The 17403-nt window shown below is 63.5% G+C and overlaps 2 protein-coding genes across 3 annotated transcripts; both read right to left on the reverse strand.

Moving 5' to 3' along the window:
* Positions 1–3478: 3478 nt before the first annotated feature.
* Positions 3479–6688, reverse strand: DIRAS1 (DIRAS family GTPase 1). The gene is made up of 2 exons (XM_033082547.1): positions 6606–6688; positions 3479–4588 (listed from the first exon to the last, which is right to left on the reverse strand). The coding sequence occupies exon 2, from the start codon at positions 4581–4583 to the stop codon at positions 3987–3989; it is 597 nt and encodes a 198-aa protein (XP_032938438.1). The 5' UTR covers positions 4584–4588; positions 6606–6688; the 3' UTR covers positions 3479–3986.
* Positions 6689–10105: 3417 nt separating this feature from the next.
* On the reverse strand, positions 10106–16904 carry SLC39A3 (solute carrier family 39 member 3). 2 transcript variants are annotated; one of them, XM_033082423.1, is made up of 4 exons: positions 16866–16904; positions 15619–15757; positions 14349–14628; positions 10106–11077 (listed from the first exon to the last, which is right to left on the reverse strand). In XM_033082423.1, the coding sequence occupies exons 3-4, from the start codon at positions 14553–14555 to the stop codon at positions 10358–10360; spliced, it is 927 nt and encodes a 308-aa protein (XP_032938314.1). In that variant the 5' UTR covers positions 14556–14628; positions 15619–15757; positions 16866–16904; the 3' UTR covers positions 10106–10357. The 2 variants fall into 2 exon arrangements, with proteins under 2 accessions (XP_032938314.1, XP_032938315.1); XM_033082424.1 differs by lacking the exon at positions 16866–16904 and adding an exon at positions 16837–16854.
* Positions 16905–17403: the final 499 nt, after the last annotated feature.

The following is a 17403-nucleotide window of genomic DNA, read 5'->3' on the forward strand; positions in this document are numbered from 1 at the left end:
CCCAGCGCATCCCACTCTGCAGGGCCACACCAGCACCGCTCCAGCTGCGATCCCGGCAGGATTTGAGGCGGAGAAATTCCAAATGTCCGGCCCGGGCTGTCCCACAGCCCTCACCGGCGAATTGGGCTGGAAATTCCATAATCGTGTTAGTGGGAAAAAGGCTGATTTTCCCTTTAATCCCGTTTGCTGCCATATGTCCCATCCCGCCGTGTCCTAATCCGCTTTTCCCGGGCGTGGGGAACCCCCGAGGGGCGCCAGGCCCGCGGTGTCCCCTCGGCTGGGGACACAAAGGACAACGTTCCACATAGCACCGATACCAGGAGCTGGTTTGGGTCCCAAAATGTGGATTTGTGAAATTTCTGGCCGCGGGTTGCAGCCACGGCTGGGGAAGAACGGGCTCATCCCGGCTCTCATCCCATGGCTCATCCCGCTAATTAACGCTCAGCAGTTTTGTTTAAAGCCTGGGCCCGGGGGAGGATCCTCCCTCGCGGTCCTGCGCTGGTTTTTGGGGGTCGGGATGGGCTTTGGGGGGGCTGCAGGGGCTCTGGGCCATCCCTGGGAGCACCCCGAGGGACACGGCGGGCACAGGTCCCCGCTAGGAGGGGACAGCGGGGACAGAGATGGGCAGGGGAGAGCCGGGGATCGGGGCACGCTGAGATTTTCTGCCCCAAGGCGTTGTGGAGCCTCTGGAAGCGCTCTGAGTTTTGGTGTGACCCCAAATACCAGCAGGGACTGGCACCGAGTGTCCCCATGTGCCCGTCCCACAGTCCTGCCCTGGCACCCCCAGGGCACAGAAGGGACACAGGGACAGGAGCAGTGCCCATGGCAGGGCCAGGGAGCTGTGCCATCCCTGCGGAGCTGGGAGTGTCCCCATGGAGCTGGGAGTGTCCCCATGGAGCTGGGACTGTCCCCATGGAGCTGGGACAGTCCCCATAGAGCTGTGACTGTCCCATACAGCCGTGGCTGTCCCCATAGAGCAGTGGCTGTCCCCATGGAACCACGGTGTCCTCCCTGAGCTGTGGCTGTCCCCAGGGTCCTGTCTGTGGCTGTGCACACTGAGCCCTGCCATCCCCACAGAGCCGGGAATGTTCCCACATGTCCATGACCACCCTATGGATCCATCACCATCCCCATGGATCCATGACCATCCCCACAGATCTGTGTCATCCCCATGGATCCATAACCATCCATATGTACCCATAACCATCCCTATGGATCCATAACCATACACACAGATCCACGACAATCCCCCACAAATCCATGAACATCCCCACAGATCCATGACTGTCCCCTTGGACCTGTGCCATCCCCATGGATCCACGGCCCTCCCACAAATCCCTGCCATCCCCATGGATCTGTAACCATCCCCGTGGATCCATCACCATCCCTATGGATCCCTGCCATCCCCACAGACCTGTGCCACCCCCACAGATCCATAACAATCCCTATGGATCTATGACCATCCGCTCGGCCCTGTACCATCCCTACGGATCCATCACCATCCCCACAGATCTCTGCCATCCCCATGGACCTGTGGCATCCCCACAGATCTATAACAATCCCTATGGATCCCTGCCATCTTCACGGACCTGTGCTATCCCCACAAATCCATCACCATCCCTATAGATCCCTGCCATCCCCACAGATCTCTGCCATCCCCATGGATCCATCACCATCCCTATGGATCTCTGCCATCTTCACGGACCTGTGCTATCCCCTCAAATCCATCATCATCCCCACAGATCTCTGCCATCCCCACGGATCTCTGCCATCCCCATGGACCTGTGCCATCCCCATGGATCCATCACCATCCCCACAGATCTCTGCCATCCCCATGGACCTGTGCCATCCCCATGGATCCATCACCATCCCCACAGATCCATCACCATCCCTATGGACCCAACACCATCCCTATAGATCCCTGCCATCCCCACAGATCTCTGCCATCCCCTCGGCCCTGTACCATCCCCACGGACCTGTGCCATCCCCACAGATCCATAACCATCCCTATGGATCCCTGCCATCCCCACAGATCCATCACCATCCCTATGGATCCATCACCATCCCCACAGATCCATCACCATCCCTATAGATCCCTGCCATCCCCACGGATCCCTCCCCTCCCCCGGCCCCGCTCCATCCCCCGGGCCGTGCCCTTGCCGGTGCTCTCGGTGCCCGCGCAGCCCCGTTCCCCCCCCCCCGCCCCCTCCCCCGCCCCTCCCGGGGCCCACGCGGCTCCCGCGCCCGTTTCCACGGCAACCGGGGCGTGATGACGCACGCGCCGCGCGCCCGCCCCCTCCCCACGGGCACGGCGGCACCGGGAGCGCGCGGGGAACCGGGAGCGCGCGGGGCACGGGGAGCGCGCGGGGCACGCACGGAGCGCGTCACGGCACGCGCACACACACACGTCACGTGTCACACGCGCACGTGTCACAGCTGTGTCACACGCGTGTCACACACGTCACATGTCACACACGCACAAATGTCACACAACACACAAATGTCACTCATGCTAAACACACAAATGTCACACGTGTCACACACACACAAATGTCACACACCATGCTAAACACACAAATGTCACACGTGTCACACACACACAAATGTCACACAACACAAATGTCACACACCATGCTAAACACACAAATGTCACACGTGTCACACATCACACATGTGACAAATGCCACACGTCCCACACGGCCCCGCACACACCCCTCGCGTGTCGCACAGAGCCGTGCGTGTCCCCAAGGACAGTGACAGGGTCCCACGCGTGTCCCCTCCCCCTCCCCCCGCTCCCCTTCCCGGGACCCCCCCGCGGCTCCGGGCCCGGCCGGGGGCGGCTCCGGGGGACGCGGGCGCGTTTCTCGTCTCTTTATTGAAGGAAGACTATTTCTAGAATAAAGGCTACATGTCACCTTGTCCCCTGGGCGCTCGGATCCTCCTGTAAAAAGCCGGGGGGGTGCGGGGGGCTGGGGGGGCTCGGCCTGCCCGGGGACACCCCCTCGGGGACACCCCGGTGGCGGCGGGGGAAGGAGCGGGGCCGGAGCGAGGGGACAAACCTCGAGGGGACGAGGGGCTGGTGACAGCGCGGGGACCCCGCTCCGGCCGAGGGTGGGGGGAACAAGCGGGGCTGCGCCAGAGCTGGAGGTGTCGGGGGGTCCCGCCGGGGGGGACACTCTGGGGACAGGGTGGCACGGGGAGGGGACAGCGGGGGGCCCGGCTGGCGCTGGGGCCAGGGGGCTCCCGCCGGAGCTCGCCAGGATTGTGCTGGGTCAGGACCTCCCGCGGACCCGATGCTTTGTGCTTGGGCTGGCGGCTCCGGGGTTGGGGGGGGCTCGGGGGGGGCCCGCGGCGCCAGGAGGGGGCTGGGGGCTCGGGAGTGGGGGGGCCATGGCACCACGATGGGGCTGGGGGACAAAGAGGGGGCGACGGTGCCGGGATGGGGGCTCGGGGTGGCAAAGAGGGGGCTGGGGGGGGCCGTGGCACCAGGATGGGGCTGGGGGTTTGGGGGGGCTCATGGCACCAGGACGGGGCAGGGGGACAGCGGGCAGGGGGACACGGGCACCGCGCAGGGGCTGCCCCCGCCCCGGGTCTCTGCCCGCAGGACAGAGCGCTATGGCGTGGGGACGGGGGCGCGGGGGGACTGTCCCCGAGGGTGACACCGCCACCCCCACGTGGCACCGTCCTTCCCCCCCACGAGGAGCGCCGGGGGCCGGGCCCGGTGGCCCCGGTTGTGCTGTGAGTGCGGCGGGGGCGCTCCGGGTGTCCCGGCGGCGAGTCCCCGGTGCTGCCGTGCCCGGGGCGTCCCTCGGCTCGGCCCCGTCTTCACCCCCGGCCCCGGGCCGAGCGTCCCCGCACAGTCACAGTGATGGCACACGGAGGACGAGGGACGGTCCCGCTGCGATGCCACTGCCACGTCCAGCCGTGGGGGGGAGGAGGGAGGGGGGAATCCGGAGTGGGGGGGGGGCGCGGGCCAGTCCGGGGCTCTACATGATGCTGCACTTGCCCTTGATTTTGTCTGTCCTCTTCTGCTTGCTGGAGCGCTTCCCGTCGATGGTGAGGCTGACGTTCCTCCTCTTCTCCAGGTTCAGCAGCTCCTGGAAGAGCTCCTTGACGTTGTAGTTCATCTTGGCCGAGGTCTCCATGAAGGCGCATTTCCACTCCTTGGCCATGGCCTCCCCCTCCCTGCTCTCCACCTCGCGCTGCGTCTCGTCGCACTTGTTGCCCACCAGCATGATGGGGATGCTCTCCACGCTGCCCTTGATCTGCACGATCTGCTGGTAGATTGGCTTCAGCTCCTCCAGCGACTGCTTGCTGGTGACCGAGAAGACCAGGATGAAGGCATGGCCCTTGGAGATGGACAGGCGCTGCATGGCCGGGAACTGGTGGCTGCCGGTGGTGTCGGTGATCTGCAGCGTGCACACGCTCTTGTCGCAGCTGATCACCTGGCGGTACGTGTCCTCGATGGTGGGGATGTAGGTGTCCCGGAAGGTCCCCTTGACGAAGCGCAGCACCAGCGAGCTCTTGCCCACGCCGCCGGCGCCGAACACGACCACGCGGTAATCGTTGCTCTGCTCCGGCATCTTGGCTGTGGGGGGCACAGGGAGGGTTCAGCCCCCGAATGCAGCGGGTGTCCCCCCCGTGAGATGCAGCCCCGGTTGGGAGCTGGGCTCGCTGCCCTTGGGACGCCCTTGCCGGTCCGGTCGGGCCCGGGGTGCAGCCGCCTCGGTTATTTTTACCGGCCGCCCGCTGTGGCCATATGGCCGAGCGTGGCCACCGGCACCGCAGCTGCTGCCGAGGCTGCTGGGGGGGGCTCGCTGGGCAGGGACCCCCCGAGCCCGCCTGGGCAGAGGGAGCAGCTCTGCAGGGCGCTCACTGGCACGGTGAGGGCAGCAGGAGTGCCCAGCTGGGCTCTCTGGCCAGGTACAGAGGTGCCCTTCCACACAGGCCGTGCAGCTGGCGTGCTGTCACCTCTGTCACTGCTGTCACTCCCTGTGCCATCCCTCTGCTCTGCTCCCAGCCCGGGGATGGGTTGGGGAGAGGAGGGAAGGAGCGTGGCACGGCCGTGGGGTGCGTGGGCAGTGGGTCAGAGACCCCCCCGGGCATTCTCACACTGCCAAACCTCGGTGCCCACCCACAGGGGACACCTGGACCTGGGCACGGTCCCCAGCGCCCCCCGAGTGTGAAATGAGGGGGCACAAAGAGCCCCGGGCTGGGCCCTGCTCCGGTTCCCCCAGTGCAGCGCAGGGGTGGCAGCACCAGCAATGTCCCAGGAGGGTCCCCAGGGTGTGTGGGACCCTGACACAGCCTTGGGGACATCAAACCACCACGGGACAGCGTTTCCAAAGGTGTCCAGTCACGGGATGAGGGGGAAGGAGGGGAGGGAAGGGGGTCTGAGTGCTGCTAAGGACTGTCCCCAGCCAGCTCCTCTCCTGCCACCCCAGCTCGGGGAGGGGACAGCAGCAGGGGTGGCTGCCCCGGGCACGGCGGCTCCTGCATCCCTGAGCATCTCCAGGGGAACCAGCCCCTTCCCACCCCCGGGCACCGGGGGGTCCAGAGCCCACAAAGGAGCCCCAAAACCCCAAACACCAAAGCCAGCTGAGGCTGGGAGCTGGGGGAGCCCATCCCCGCGGCCTCGGGCAGCCAAGGAGCTCATCCCACCGTGGGCTCCTCGGATCCCCCCGCGCCGGGAGCGTCACCTGCACCCGGGGGCTGGGGCTGGAGCGGGGGCCGGGGCTGAGCTGGCGCGTGGGAACGTCCAGCCTTGGACCCGGGGCTGGCAATGTCCCACCTGTCCCATCACACCCATCCCACCCTGTCCTGTCCCACTTGTTCCACCTGTGTGTCCCACAGCCAGAAGTGCCCCCGGCCTCACAGCCCCGCCATGGGGCGCTGAGCAGAGGGGTTGGGCTGGACAGACCCTCACAGAGCCTGGGGGGCTCTCTGGGGTGACCCCACGGCCTGTGGCCAGCAGAACCCCGATCCCAACAGCCCCAGGTGCCCCAGGGTCCGGAGCACGGCCCCCCCTCAGCTCGTGGGCAGGGAACACCCGGGCCTGATCCTGCCGGGGGGCTCTGCACCCCCCAGGACCCCCCAGCACCCCCCAGGATCTCCCAGCACCCCCCAGCACCCCCCAGCACCCTCCCAGTCGGGCCCCAGCACTGCGGGTGACACTGGTGGGGACCTGGGGGTCAGGACGGAGGGCAGGGCAGGGGTGAGGAGCAGGGGAAGGGCAGGGCGGAGATGGAGGGGCAGGGAAAGGCGGGATGCGGGGATGAAGGGGCAGCAGAAGGGGCTGGATGGAGGTCGGAGGGGCAGAGGAAGAGCAGGGTGGGCGAGCATCGCGCTCAGAGCAAGAGCAGGACGGGGATGCAGAGATGGAGGGGCGGGATGGAGATGGAGGAGCAGCAGCAGCAGGGACGAGCATCCCGCTCAGGATGGAGCCGGGGCGGCAGCACAAGGGCACGGCCAGATGGCGGGGGTGGCTCGCGGGTCCCCCCGCGCCGCTCCCCGCCCGTGCCCGCAGCACCCCCGGTCCCCGCCCGTGCCGGCCGCGCTCCCCCGGCCCCCACCGCGCCGGTCGCATTGCGGTGCCGCCGCCTCACCGTGTCCTGCCCGGGATCCGCCCTTGGCTGCGGGCGGCGCGGCGGCCTCAGCGCATGGCCCGGCCCGGGGCGGCGGCTCCGCTCCGCCCGGCGCGGCTCGGCTCGGCTCGGTGCGGCGGGGCCGGCTCGGCTCGGCTCGGCTCGGCTCGGCTCGGCTCGGCTCGGCTCGGTCGCCGCAGAGCCGATCCCGCCCCGCCGCCGGCCCCGCCCGCCGCGCCCGCCCCGCCCGGGGCCCCGGACCCCCGGGCCCGGCCCTGAGCGGCTCCGGGACGGGGACACACGGACACGGATGGGACAGAGACACACGGACAGGGACGGGGACACAGGGACAGGGATGGGACAGGGACACACGGACAGGGATGGGGACAGACGGACAGGGTTGGGGACAGGGACACATGGACAGGGACACACAGACAGGGATAGGGATGGGGACACACGGACAGGCACAGGGACACACGGACAGGGATGGGGACACATGGACAGGGATGGGCACAGGGACACACGGACAGGGACGGGTACAGGGACACAGGGACAGGGATGGGGACAGGGACACACGGACAGGGACGGGGACACACGGACACGGATGGGACAGCGACACACGGACAGGGACGGGGACACATGGACAGGGATAGGACAGGGACACACGGACAGGGAGGGGGACACACGGACAGGGATGGGGACACATGGACAGGGAGGGGGACACACGGACAGGGATGAGACAGCGACATACGGACAGAGATGGGGACAGGGACACACAGACATGGATGGGACAGGGACACACGGACAGGGATGGGCACAGGGACACACGGACAGGGATGGGGATCCATGGGATGGAAACACAGGGACAGGGACTGGGACAGACAGACAGACAGGAATGGGATGGGGACACAAACAGGATCACACGAATGAGGGGTCACACACGAAGGGGGTCACACATGAGGGGATGGGGACAGGGACACACGGAGAGAGATGGGGACACATGGGGGTGAGGGTGGACAGCCAGGCAGGGACACACAGGATGGGGACACACGGACAGGGACACATGGCGATGGGGACACACGGACAGGGACACACGGACAGGGACATCGGGGGATGAGGACACAGGGACAGGGACACACGGAGAGGGACATCGGGGGATGAGGACACACAGGGATGGGGACACATGGACAGGGACACACGGACAGGGACACACGGGGATGGGGACACAGGGACAGGGACACAGGGACAGGGACCCCACACAGACACGTGCACAGGTGGGGACATGAATCCACACGAGGAGGGACAGCCCAGGGACGCGTGGATGGGGACAGAACCCCACAGGTGGTGACAGGGGACACAGGGACAGGACAGACAGATGCCAACGTCCTAGCCAGGCAGGGCACGGGTGGCAGAGATGTCCTGAGCCCCCGTGGCAGTTGGGGGTGGCCTGGGCAGCGATGCCAGGCTTTGGGGACACAAAGGCCATGGTGCCACCCCAGCACAGGACAGGGAGCTTGTGCACACACCACAGGACCTTTGTCACCAACTCTGTCACCTGCTCATGGCAGAGCCCCAGGGTGACCCAACCCAGCTGTGCCCGGTGCCACCGGGGGTCTGGCAGTCCCTGTCACCGCCTCCCCCCGCCCCACTCCTCACCGGCAGCAATTAAAATCCGCAGCTCTATTAATAGCAGCCGGCGGGCACGGGGCCACGGTGGCACCCACGCGTCCCCACGGGAATGGGGGTGCCAGGGGGGGCACGGGGACCTCGGGGGGGGTGGTGGCAGCCTCGCCCCCCGCCCCCGCGGCGCTGGGATCCTCCTGGTGAGAGGCAATGAATGAGTTTTGCCTCGATCGCGCTGCTGCGGCTCCTCCTCGTTCCATTGAGCCGCAGCTCCCCGCCGGGCCTGACGCAACGGGGCGGCCGCTCACGCAGGGCTGAATCACGGCCGTGCCCGTGGGGGTGCTGGGGGGGTCCTGCGCCCCCTCCCCCGGGCTCAGCGGGGCTCGGGGGGGTCTGGCCAGGGGGGTTTGGATGCCCAGGAGGGGCTCAGCCCACGCCAGGGCCGGGCACGTGCGGGCGCCGCGTGAGCTGGACGTGGAGCAGCAAAAAAAAGCGAGTGACAGCGAGGGGAGAAGAGAAGGGCAGGGAGTTTATTGGGGGCAGCAGGGCCTTCTTCTCCTCCTCCTCCTCCTCCTCCTCCTTCACACCCCCCAGGGCGGTGGGATGAGGATGGGGGAGCTCAGCACCCCCCAGCACTTCACAGCCCCCCCACCCCACACTGCAGCAGGAGGAGGGTGTGACATGGAGGTGACAGCCCCAACAAGTGTCACCTGTCCCCCCTGATCTGATCCCCCCAGCGCAGAGGTGAGACAGCCCCGAGGTTTTCAGCACCCCGAGGCAAATCACCAAATCACGTTCTCCTCATCCTGCCGCTCTGTGTCACGCCAGGCCCAAAATAACCTCGCTCCACCTCCCCCCCTTTCCACTCCAGGTTTTCAAAGGAAGATTAATTGACTCGGGGATGTTGCAGCAATTAAACTAACGAGCCCCAGGATCTGTCAGATGATGCTCAGCTGCCTCCATATGCTGCAGCTGGGCCACCACCGAGGCTCGGAGGCTCCTTCCCGCTGCCGGCACTGCGCCATCCTTATAATTCCATCAGCGCTTCCAGGAGCCCGGCGGAAGCTGCTGCAGGAGAGGAGGCTCTGGGTAATTAAAATGCAGCCCCTGCCTGAGCCAGGCTGTGTTTCACAGCCAGGAGGGGAGCACATTCCCAGCTCCAGCCTCTGATCCCAGCTCCTGGCTCCCAAGGGTAAATCCAGCGGGATCAGCAGCGTGTGCATCTCCACTCCCCCCCTCAAGGGAGGTGATTCCATTCCTTTGGAAACCTGGAAAAGCCCTGGAGCAGCCCCTGATGGGAACTGCTCAGCTCATCTGATTGCAAATTAAAACACAAGTTTGCCCCAAAATGTCAGTGCTGGGAATTGTTCCTGCACGCTGAGAGATCCCAGGTTTGGATAATGTGAGGATCTGCTCCATCCCTGCAGTGTCCCAGGCCAGGCTGGGATGGTGGAAGGTGTCCCTGCCATGGCACTGGATCAGCTTTAAGGTCCTCCCAGCCCAAACCATGCTGGGATTCATCCTCTGATTTCCCTTAGGGAATGCCCAGCCCATGGATACAGAGCTGAGAAGGAAGCAGGGTAGAGGAGCTCAGCCTCATTTCCTCCCCGAATCCCTGGCAAAGCTGAGCTCCCCAAGCCCCAAGCGGGGCACTGGAAGCTGTGTGGAGGCAGCAGGTCCTGGAAGGCCAGAGCCACACAGGGATGTTATTTTTGGCAGCTCTTACAAGCAGGTTTTGCTCTGAACTAAGCCAGCGAAAGCAGCTTAGTGCAGGCTGGCAATCCCTGCTCCCACCTGCTCTGCCTCCATTCCTGTTTGCTCCTCACCTCCTCCTGGCCTGAGGGAAGGAGGCACAGAGGGCTCTGGGCACTGCAGGAAGCCACACACACTCGAGGAGCTCTTGGAAGCAGATTTTACCCGGATCCTGAATGTTTGTGTCCGCTAATCCCTGCAGGCCCTGGGGCAGGGCCGATCCCCGGGGAGATTCCTCACTCTGAGCACACGGAAGAGATTCCCCTCCTCCTCCTCCTCCTCGAGCTCATCATGGAAACACCGCCCGGGCTGGGCCGTTCCAGCGCTGAAAGGGGCGGCTCCTCCCGGTGCCGGTGGGAGGGGAGAGCCCAAGTTTTGCTCCCTTTGCATGCCGAGGCTCACCACGGGATGAGCACCAGCCCGGCCAGCGCGGCGTAGCCCAGCACCAAGCACAGCACCTTGAGCAGCCGGTGGCTTTTATCCTCCAGCTCCTTGGCCAGGATCTCGAAGAAGGTGATGAAGAGGAAGGTGCCGCCGGCCACGCCCTGCAGCAGCAGGGAGGCCACGCTGCCCGCGGCGCTCCTGCTGCTCTCGATGCCCATCCCGATGCCGATCCCCAGCGGGATCATCAAGCACACGGCCACCGCCAGCTTGGCCGCGTCCCTGAGCGGCAGCGACGCCTTGGCCATGCTGATCCCCAGCGCCACGGCCACCAGCGTCTCGTGCACGGCCACTCCCAGGAACAGACTGACCACTCTGCTGCCGTCCTCCTGCAAGCCCAGGGCCAGCCCCTCGAAGATGGAGTGGGTGCAGAGGGCGAAGACCAGCCCCAGCAGGCGGCGGGGGCCGCAGCGCGCCAGCTCGGGCAGGTTCAGGTGCGAGTGGGGGCCGTGGTCCCGCCCCCGCGCCGAGCCCATGAAGGGACTCTCGTACTCGGAGTCGCTGCCCGCGTCAGAGCCGGCGTTGAAGGTCTCCAGGTCGATGAAGGAGGGTTTCTCCTTCTGCAAGGTCAGGAAGAGCTGGTCCACGAAGACCGAGAGGAAGAAGCCGACCATCATGATGGTCTCGGCCACAGGGTAGTCCGTGGTGATGTTGTTCTGCCTGAGGATCTCGTCCAGCTGCAAGGGAGGAAAAGATTCAGGACTTTATCCTTCTGGAGGGAGGCATTGCCACAGTGAATCCATCCATTTATCCCATTCCCACAGATCCACAGTGAATCCATCCCTTCATCCCATTCCCACAGATCCACAATCAATCCATCCCTTTATCCCATTCCCACAGATCCACAGTGAGTCCATCCCTTCATCCCATTCCCACAGATCCACAGTGAGTCCATCCCTTTATTCCTCTGGAGGATCCACAGTGAATCCATCCCTTTATCCCCCTGAAGGGAACCATTCCCACAGATCCACAATCAATCCATCCCTTTACCCCTTTCCCACATTTCCTCAGTGAATCCATCCCTTTATCCCTCTAAAGAGATCCATTCCCACAGATCCCAAATGAATCCATCCCTTTATCCCATTCCCACAGACCAACAGTGAATCCATCCCTTTATCCCCCTGAAGAGAACCACAGATTCCCACAGATCCCCAATGAATCCATCCCTTTATCCCATTCCCACAGATCCACAAGGAATCCATCCCTTTATTCCTCTGGAGGGATCCATTCCCACATTCCCACTGTGAATCCATCCCTTTATCGCTCTAAAGGGATCCATTTCCACAGATCCACAGTGATTCCATCCCTTTATCCCATTCCCACAGATCCACAGTGAATCCATCCCTTTACTCCTCTGGAGGATCCACAGCAAATCCATCCCTTTATCCTTCTGGAGGGAACCATTCCCACATTCCCACTGTGAATCCATCCCTTTATCCTTCTGAAGGGAACCATTCCCACAGATCCCCAATGAACCCATCCCTTTTTCCCATTCCCACAGATCCCCAGTGAATCCATCCCTTCATTCCTCTGGAGGATCCACAGCAAATCCATCTCTTTATCCTTCTGGAGGAAACCATTCCCACAGATCCACAGTGAATCCATCCTTTTATCCCCTGAAGGGAACCATTCCCACATGGACAGAAACCTACAGTGAATCCATCCTTTTATCCCATTCCCACATTCCCACAGTGAATCCATCTCTTTATCCTTCTGAAGGGAACCATTCCCACATGGACAGAAATCTACAGTGAATCCATCCCTCTATCCCCCTGAATGGATCCACCCCTTTATCCCCTGAAGGGATCCATTCCCACATTCCCACAGTGAATCCATCCCTCTATCCCCCTGAAGGGATCCACCCCTTTATCCCCTGAAGGGATCCATTCCCACATGGACACTCCATGGATCTGTGATGCTGTCACACCCTTAGCTCAGGACAGGGAATCTCTGCCCTGCTGTTTGATACCCACAGCCTCCTCTGCACCCCCAAACTCTCCCCTTTTTCCTGCAGAGCAGCAGGAGGTGTGCACAGCTGCCCCTGCTGAGCCAGCAGTGATGTCTGAGGCAGGACACAAACACTCAGTGCCACTCTCAGCTGAGCTCCTGCAGGCTCTGGCACCAGCAGCACCCCCAGGGTCCCAGCAGCACCCCCAGGTCCCCAGCAGCACTCACCTTCCCCCTCACAGCAGGCAGGCCTAACCCTCAGTGCCACTGCCAGCACTCCTGGCACCCTCAGGACCCCAGCAGAACCCCCAGCAACACCCACAGGGTCCCAGCAGCACCCCCAGGACCCCAGCAGCACCTCCAGGGTCCCAGCAGCACCCCCAGGGTCCCAGCAGCACCCACCATCCCTGTCACAGTCTGAGGCAGCACCCAAACCCTCAGTGCTAGTCCCAGATGGGCTCCTGCACCCCCAGGACCCCAGCAACACCCCCAGGGTCCCAGCAGCACCCCGAGGACTCCAGCAGCACCTCCAGGACCCCAAGCAGCACCCACCTTCCCCTTCACAGTCTGAGGCAGCACTCAAACCCTCAGTGCCACTCCTAGCTCAGCTCTGGCACCCCCAGGACTCCAGCAGCACCCCCAGGATCCCAGATGGGCTCTGGTACCCCCAGGATCCCAGCAGCACCCACCTTCCCCCTGACAGTCTGGGGCAGCACAGAAACCCTCAGTGCCACTCCCAGCACTCCTGGCACCCCCAGGACTCCAGCAGCACTCCCAGGACCCCAGCAGCACCCACCTTCCCCCTGACAGCAGGCAGCACACAAACCCTCAGTGCCAGTCCCAGCTGGGCTCTGGCACCCCCAGGACCCCAGCAGCACCCCCAGGACCCCAGTAGGACCCCCAGGACCCCAGCAGCTCCCACCTTCCCCCTGACAGTCTGGGGCAGCACACAAACCGTCAATGCCACTCCCAGATAGGCTCCTGCAGCTCCGGCACCCCCAGGGTCCCAGCAGCACCCACCTTACCCCTGACAGTCTGAGGCAGGACACAAACCCTCAGTGCCAGTCCCAGATGGGCTCTGACACCCCCAGGATCCCAGCAGCACCCCCAGGACCCCAGCAGCACCCCCAGGACCCCAGCAGCACTCACTTTCCCCCTCACAGCAGCCAGACCTAACCCTCAGTGCCACTCCCAGCACTCCTGGCACCCCCAGGACCCCAGCAGCACCCACCTTCCCCCTCACAGCAGGCAGGCCTAACCCTCAGTGCCACTCCCAGCACTTCTGCACCCCCAGGACCCCAGTAGGACCCCCAGGACCCCAGCAGCACCCACTTTCCCCCTCACAGTCTGGGGCAGCAACCAAACCCTCAGTGCCAGTCTCAGCTGGGCTCCTGCAGCCTCTGGCACACTCAGGATCCCAGCAGCAACCCCAGGATCCCAGCAGCAACCCCAGGGTCCCAGCAGCTCCCACCTTCCCCCTGACAGTCTGGGGCAGCACACAAACCCCCAGTGCCACTCCTAGCTCAGCTCTGGCACCCCCAGGACCCCAGCAGCACCCACCTTCCCCCTGACAGCAGGCAGCACACAAACCCTCAGTGCCACTTCCAGATGGGCTCCTGCAGCTCTGGCACCCCCAGGACCCCAGTAGCACCCACCCACTCACCTTCCCCCTCACGGTCTGAGGCAGACTTAACCCTCAGTGCTACTCCCAGCACTCCTGGTACCCCCAGGACCCCAGCAGCACCCCCAGGATCCCAGCAGCTTCCACCTTCCCCCTCACAGCAGGCAGGCCTAACCCTCAGTGCCACTTCCAGCACTCCTGCACCCCCAGGACCCCAGTAGTACCCCCAGGACTCCAGCAGCACCCACCTTCCCCCTGACAGCAGGCAGCACACAAACCCTCAATGCCACTGCCAGCATTCCTGGCACCCCCAGGACCCCAGCTGGGCTCTGGTACCCCCAGGATCCCAGCAGCACCCCCAGGGTCCCAGCAGCACCCACCTTCCCCCTGACAGCAGGCAGCAGGGCGTTGAAGCAGGTGGCCAGGAAGACGCCGCCGCCGAAGGCGTTCCAGAGCGCCAGGGCCCGGCGCGAGCGCTGCGCCTTCTCGTAGTCGGCCTCGATGAGCCTGACGGGCAGCAGGGCCCCGGCCAGCAGCAGCACACAGATCCCCAGCAGGCACAGCACCTTGGCCACCACGATCCTCATGCTGCCCAGCACTCAGGGAGCCTCTGGGGGCGGTCACAGGGCAGGCATGGGGCTGCACGGGGAGAGGAGCAGCCTGTGGAGTGATGCAGAGTTTTGTGGGAGCGATGCAGAGTTTTGTTTTATGAGCAGCAGAAGTTGTTTTAAAGTCCTGGAGTTGTGGGCAGCTCAAACCATCCTTCCCTGGAGGTATCTGAGGCCAAGCTGGACTCCAAACCCTGTCCTTGGATGCTTCTGCCACTGGGAAATCTTCACCAGGGCCTCCCCACCCTCCCAGGGAGGAATTCCTTCCCAAAATCCCATCTATTCCCATCCCAAAATCCCATCAATTCCCATCCCAAAATCCCATCTCTTCCCTTCCCAAAATCCCATCTAACCCCTTCCCTAAACCCATCTATTCCCTTCCCCAAATCCCATCTATTCCCATCCCAAAATCCCATCTAACCCCTTCCCAAAACTCCATTTAACCCTTTCCCAAATCGCATCTAACCCCTTCCCAAAATCCCATCCATCCTCTTCCCAAAACCCCATTTAATCCTTTCCCAAAATCCCATCTATCCTCTTCCCAAAATTCTATCTACTCCCTTCCCCAAATCCTATTTAACCCCTTCCCTAAACCCATCTATTCCCTTCCCAAATCCCATTTAACCCCTTCCCAAATCCCATCTCTCCCCTTCCCCAATCCCACCTTTCCCCTCCCCAATCCCACCTTTCCCAACCCTCTGGGACCCGTTCCCTCTGTCCTGTCACCCCAGGCCCAAGCCCCTCTCTAAGGGACAAGGAGAGGATTTCAGAGCCCAGCAGTGACACTGCCTCACTCCAGCTGTGGCCAAGCCCAAAATCCCAGTCCAGGCACCCCCCACTCCTGTGCCAGGGCAGAGGGAAGGGTTCAAATCCTCTTTTTTGGAGAGCTCACCCCTGAACCTCATTTCCCCCCTTTTTTCCCCCTTTTTAACCCAAACCAGCCCCCCCCAAAGCCTCAAGCTCCCCAGCTCAGGTGGAGCAGCCACATCCAGCATCCCTGAGAGGGGCTGGAGCAGCCCCAGGAGCAGCTGGTTCTCCTCACCTGCTCCTCCTGCACACCTGGGCCGTGTCCCCAGCCCCAAAACTGCTGCTACAAGGGATTAATTCAGCTCCTGCTCCAATTAGTGACTCATAACGAAGCATCCAAGCGATGAAAAATATTATATAAAGCAGGCAGGGCTCTGTGGGAGGGAAAACAAAGGGGTTCCTCAGCCGTGAGCCTCTAAACCCCAGAGTTTCTGTTAAAACCCGGCCCTGCCAAGCCTTTGAGAGTGTCCCATCGCTTTGAGAAAGGAGGTGATGGGGAAGGGGCTTCTCCCAGACCACCCTGAGCACACCCAAAGGGAGCAGAGATGAGGGCAGGGCGCTCAGGGATGCTGGGAGAGGGGGGAGAGCAGCTCAAAGGGGGAGAGTTCAGCTGGGAAGACCCTCAGAGGGGGCTGGGGTCTCCAAAGTGGGGAGGGGGTGCAGCTCCAGCCCCTCACAGGCAGACAGGGTGAGCCCTTCACAGTAAGGAGGGACCCAGCCCAAACCCCTCAGGATGAGGGAGGGGCTCTCAAGGTGAAGAGGGGCCCGGCCTGAGCCCCTCAAGATGAGGAAGGGGTCCAGCCCCAGCGCCTCAAGATGAGGAAAGGGGCCCAGCCCCTCAGGATAAGAAGGGGCCCAGCCCCAGCCCCTCATGGTGAGGAAGGGACCCAGCCCCTCAGGATGAGGAAGGGACCCAGCCCCAGCCCCTGAAGATGAGGAAGGGGCCCAGCCCCAGCCCCAGCCCCTCATGGCAAGGAAAGGGCCCAGCCCCAGCCCCTCAGGATGAGGAAAGGGCCCAGCCCCTCAGGACATGAAAGGGCCCAGCCCAAGTCCCTCAGGATGAGGAAAGGGCCCAGCCCCAGCCCCTCATGGCGAGGAAGGGGCCCAGCCCCTCACGGTCAGGAGAGGCCCGGCCTGAGCCCCTCAGGATGATGAAAGGGCCCAGCCCCAGCCCCTCAGGATAAGAAGGGGCCCAGCCCCTCATGGTCAGGAGAGGCCCGGCCTGAGCCCCTCAGGATAAGAAGGGGCCCAGCCCCAGCCCCTCATGCCCACGAGCCTCGCGCCCACCCCCACCCCTCACACCCACAGCGGGCCCAGCCCCGATCCCTCAAACCAAGGTTGGGAGCGGTCCCGGCCCTGTCCCCCCGCAAGCCCGGCTCCTCCAGCCCCGCTGTGACCCCCGGGTCGCCTCCCCGGCCCCGCCATCCCCTCAGGACCCCTCGCCCCCCGTTACCCCGGTAACCGCCCCCCCTCTCCACTCACGGCCGGCCCCGCTCGCTCCCGGCCCGGCCGCCCCGCGCGCGCCCGCCCACAGAGCCCTCCCATTGGCTGAGACGGAAAACCCGATTTCTGATTGGCCGTCAGAGATGTCAATCAACATGACCACGCCCAGCTCGCGTAACGCTGATTGAGGTCCGCGGGAAACGCGTTCCGCAACGCTGGGTTCCGGGGCAGCACCGGGAAAAACCGGGATAAACCGGGAAAAAAGGGAAAAACCGGGAAAAAACGGGAAAAATCGGGAATGGAACAGCGTCTGCCACACCCACAACGCGTTCTCCTGCTGCGGGATGTTGTAGGGAGAGTTGAAACCCAACTGAAAATTCCATAAAATTCCATAAATTTCCATTAAATTCCATAAAATTCCAATAAATTTCCTTTTTTTCCCCCTCTCTGTCAGCTCCCAGTAGAGCCGAGAAATTTTGGGAAAATCCAAAAGGAGTCTGGGAGTTCACGGGCAGCCAAATCCTCTGGATTCAGGAGCAGCTCCAGGCAGGGCAGGAGAAATTCCCTGGAAAACCTC

The sequence above is a fragment of the Catharus ustulatus genome, chromosome 29, assembly GCF_009819885.2.
Source record: "Catharus ustulatus isolate bCatUst1 chromosome 29, bCatUst1.pri.v2, whole genome shotgun sequence".
NCBI classification, from domain to species: Eukaryota; Metazoa; Chordata; class Aves; order Passeriformes; family Turdidae; genus Catharus; species Catharus ustulatus.